General features: G+C 52.6%; 1 protein-coding gene across 1 annotated transcript; it reads left to right on the forward strand.

Moving 5' to 3' along the window:
• Window position 1: 1 nt before the first annotated feature.
• On the forward strand, window positions 2–556 carry LOC114073016 (olfactory receptor 14J1-like; the record flags this gene model as incomplete). Its single annotated transcript, XM_027910822.1, has 1 exon — window positions 2–556. A coding segment is annotated over one exon (555 nt), but the record flags the coding sequence as incomplete, so codon positions are not given.
• Between the last annotated feature and the right edge of the window lie 824 nt (window positions 557–1,380).

A 1,380-nucleotide genomic window follows, 5' to 3' on the forward strand; every position in this document is an offset into this window, starting at 1 on the left:
CGACCGCTACGTTGCCATCTGCAAACCCCTGCACTACGGGACCCTCCTGGGCAGCAGAGCTTGTGCCCACATGGCAGCAGCTGCCTGGGCCAGTGTGTTTCTCTATTCTCTGCTGCACACAGCCAACACATTTTCCCTGCCCCTGTGCCAGGGCAATGCCCTGGGCCAGTTCTTCTGTGAAATCCCTCACATCCTCAAGCTCTCCTGCTCACACTCAGGATACCTCAGGGAAATTGGGCTCATTCTGGTTAGTGCCTGTTTAGTGTCTGGTTGTTTCATTTTCATAGTTTTCTCCTATGTGCAGATCTTCAGGGCTGTGCTCAGGATCCCCTCTAAACAGGGAAGGCACAAAGCCTTTTCCACGTGCCTCCCTCACCTGGCCGTGGTCTCCCTGTTTATCAGCACTGCCACCTTTTCCAATCTGAAGCCCCCCTCTATCACCTCCCCATCCCTGGATCTGGCCCTGTCAGTTCTGTACTCGGTGGTGCCTCCAGCACTGAACCCTTTCATCTACAGCCTGAGGAACCAGGAGCTCAAGGATGCCATAAGGAAAATGATGACTGGATGCTTTTCAGGAGGAATAAAGTGCCTGTGTTCTGGTTTGTAGCATTCAGAAGGAAACTCCTTAGTGGCTCAGCCTTCCTTCTCAGGTTTTCCACAGTTGTCTTTGCGTTCTTCCTGCAATAATTTTCTGTGCAATTAAATATAATTATGTATTTGCCTTCTCATTTAGTGTCCACCCACTAAATATGACCCAAAGATTTATAAATGATGAATTGTGCTCTCTGAATATTTAAACAAAATAAAGGACCCTGCAGTACTTTCTTTGTCAAAGATTATTCTTCTCAGCTGTTCCTAAAGGACAGCACACTGCAGGACAGGGGGGATTTGCAAAGGGCAAGGGGACAAGAATCCCAGCACAGCAGCACTGCCAGGGAGCAGCAGAGCTTGGGCTTTGCAGAGCTGCTCTTTCCACTCCCACACTGGCCTTGTGAGCCCCTTTCTGGCTGCAAGGCCTGAGTGCTCTCTGAGCACAGTCCTGGGGGTGAGAACCCTTTGAGCACAGGCAGGGACAGGCACTGGCAACTTGTGAAGCAGAGCGGGCCTCCCTGACAGCATCTCCAGGATGCTGTGGGATCTTCTGAGGCCACTGCATGGACTGGGTCACTTCTTCTGTGCCTTTGCTGCAGGGCTGGAACTCTCCTGCAGTGACACCAGGACACTCCTGCTCTTTGCATTGCCAGCCTGATTTGGAAATCCAGTCTTGCCCTGCTGTTGCCAGGGACATGCTGGGAGTGCTTCAGAGCTGCCATCCTGGGGCAGCTCCTGCCCAGCGTGGGCAGGCACAAGGTCTCTCCCCCTGCTCCTCTCCCCTCAGCA

The sequence above is a fragment of the Empidonax traillii genome, unplaced genomic scaffold (assembly GCF_003031625.1).
Source record: "Empidonax traillii isolate 1590-97213 ecotype Southwest subspecies unplaced genomic scaffold, ASM303162v1 scaffold4974:size9039, whole genome shotgun sequence".
NCBI lineage: Eukaryota > Metazoa > Chordata > Aves > Passeriformes > Tyrannidae > Empidonax > Empidonax traillii.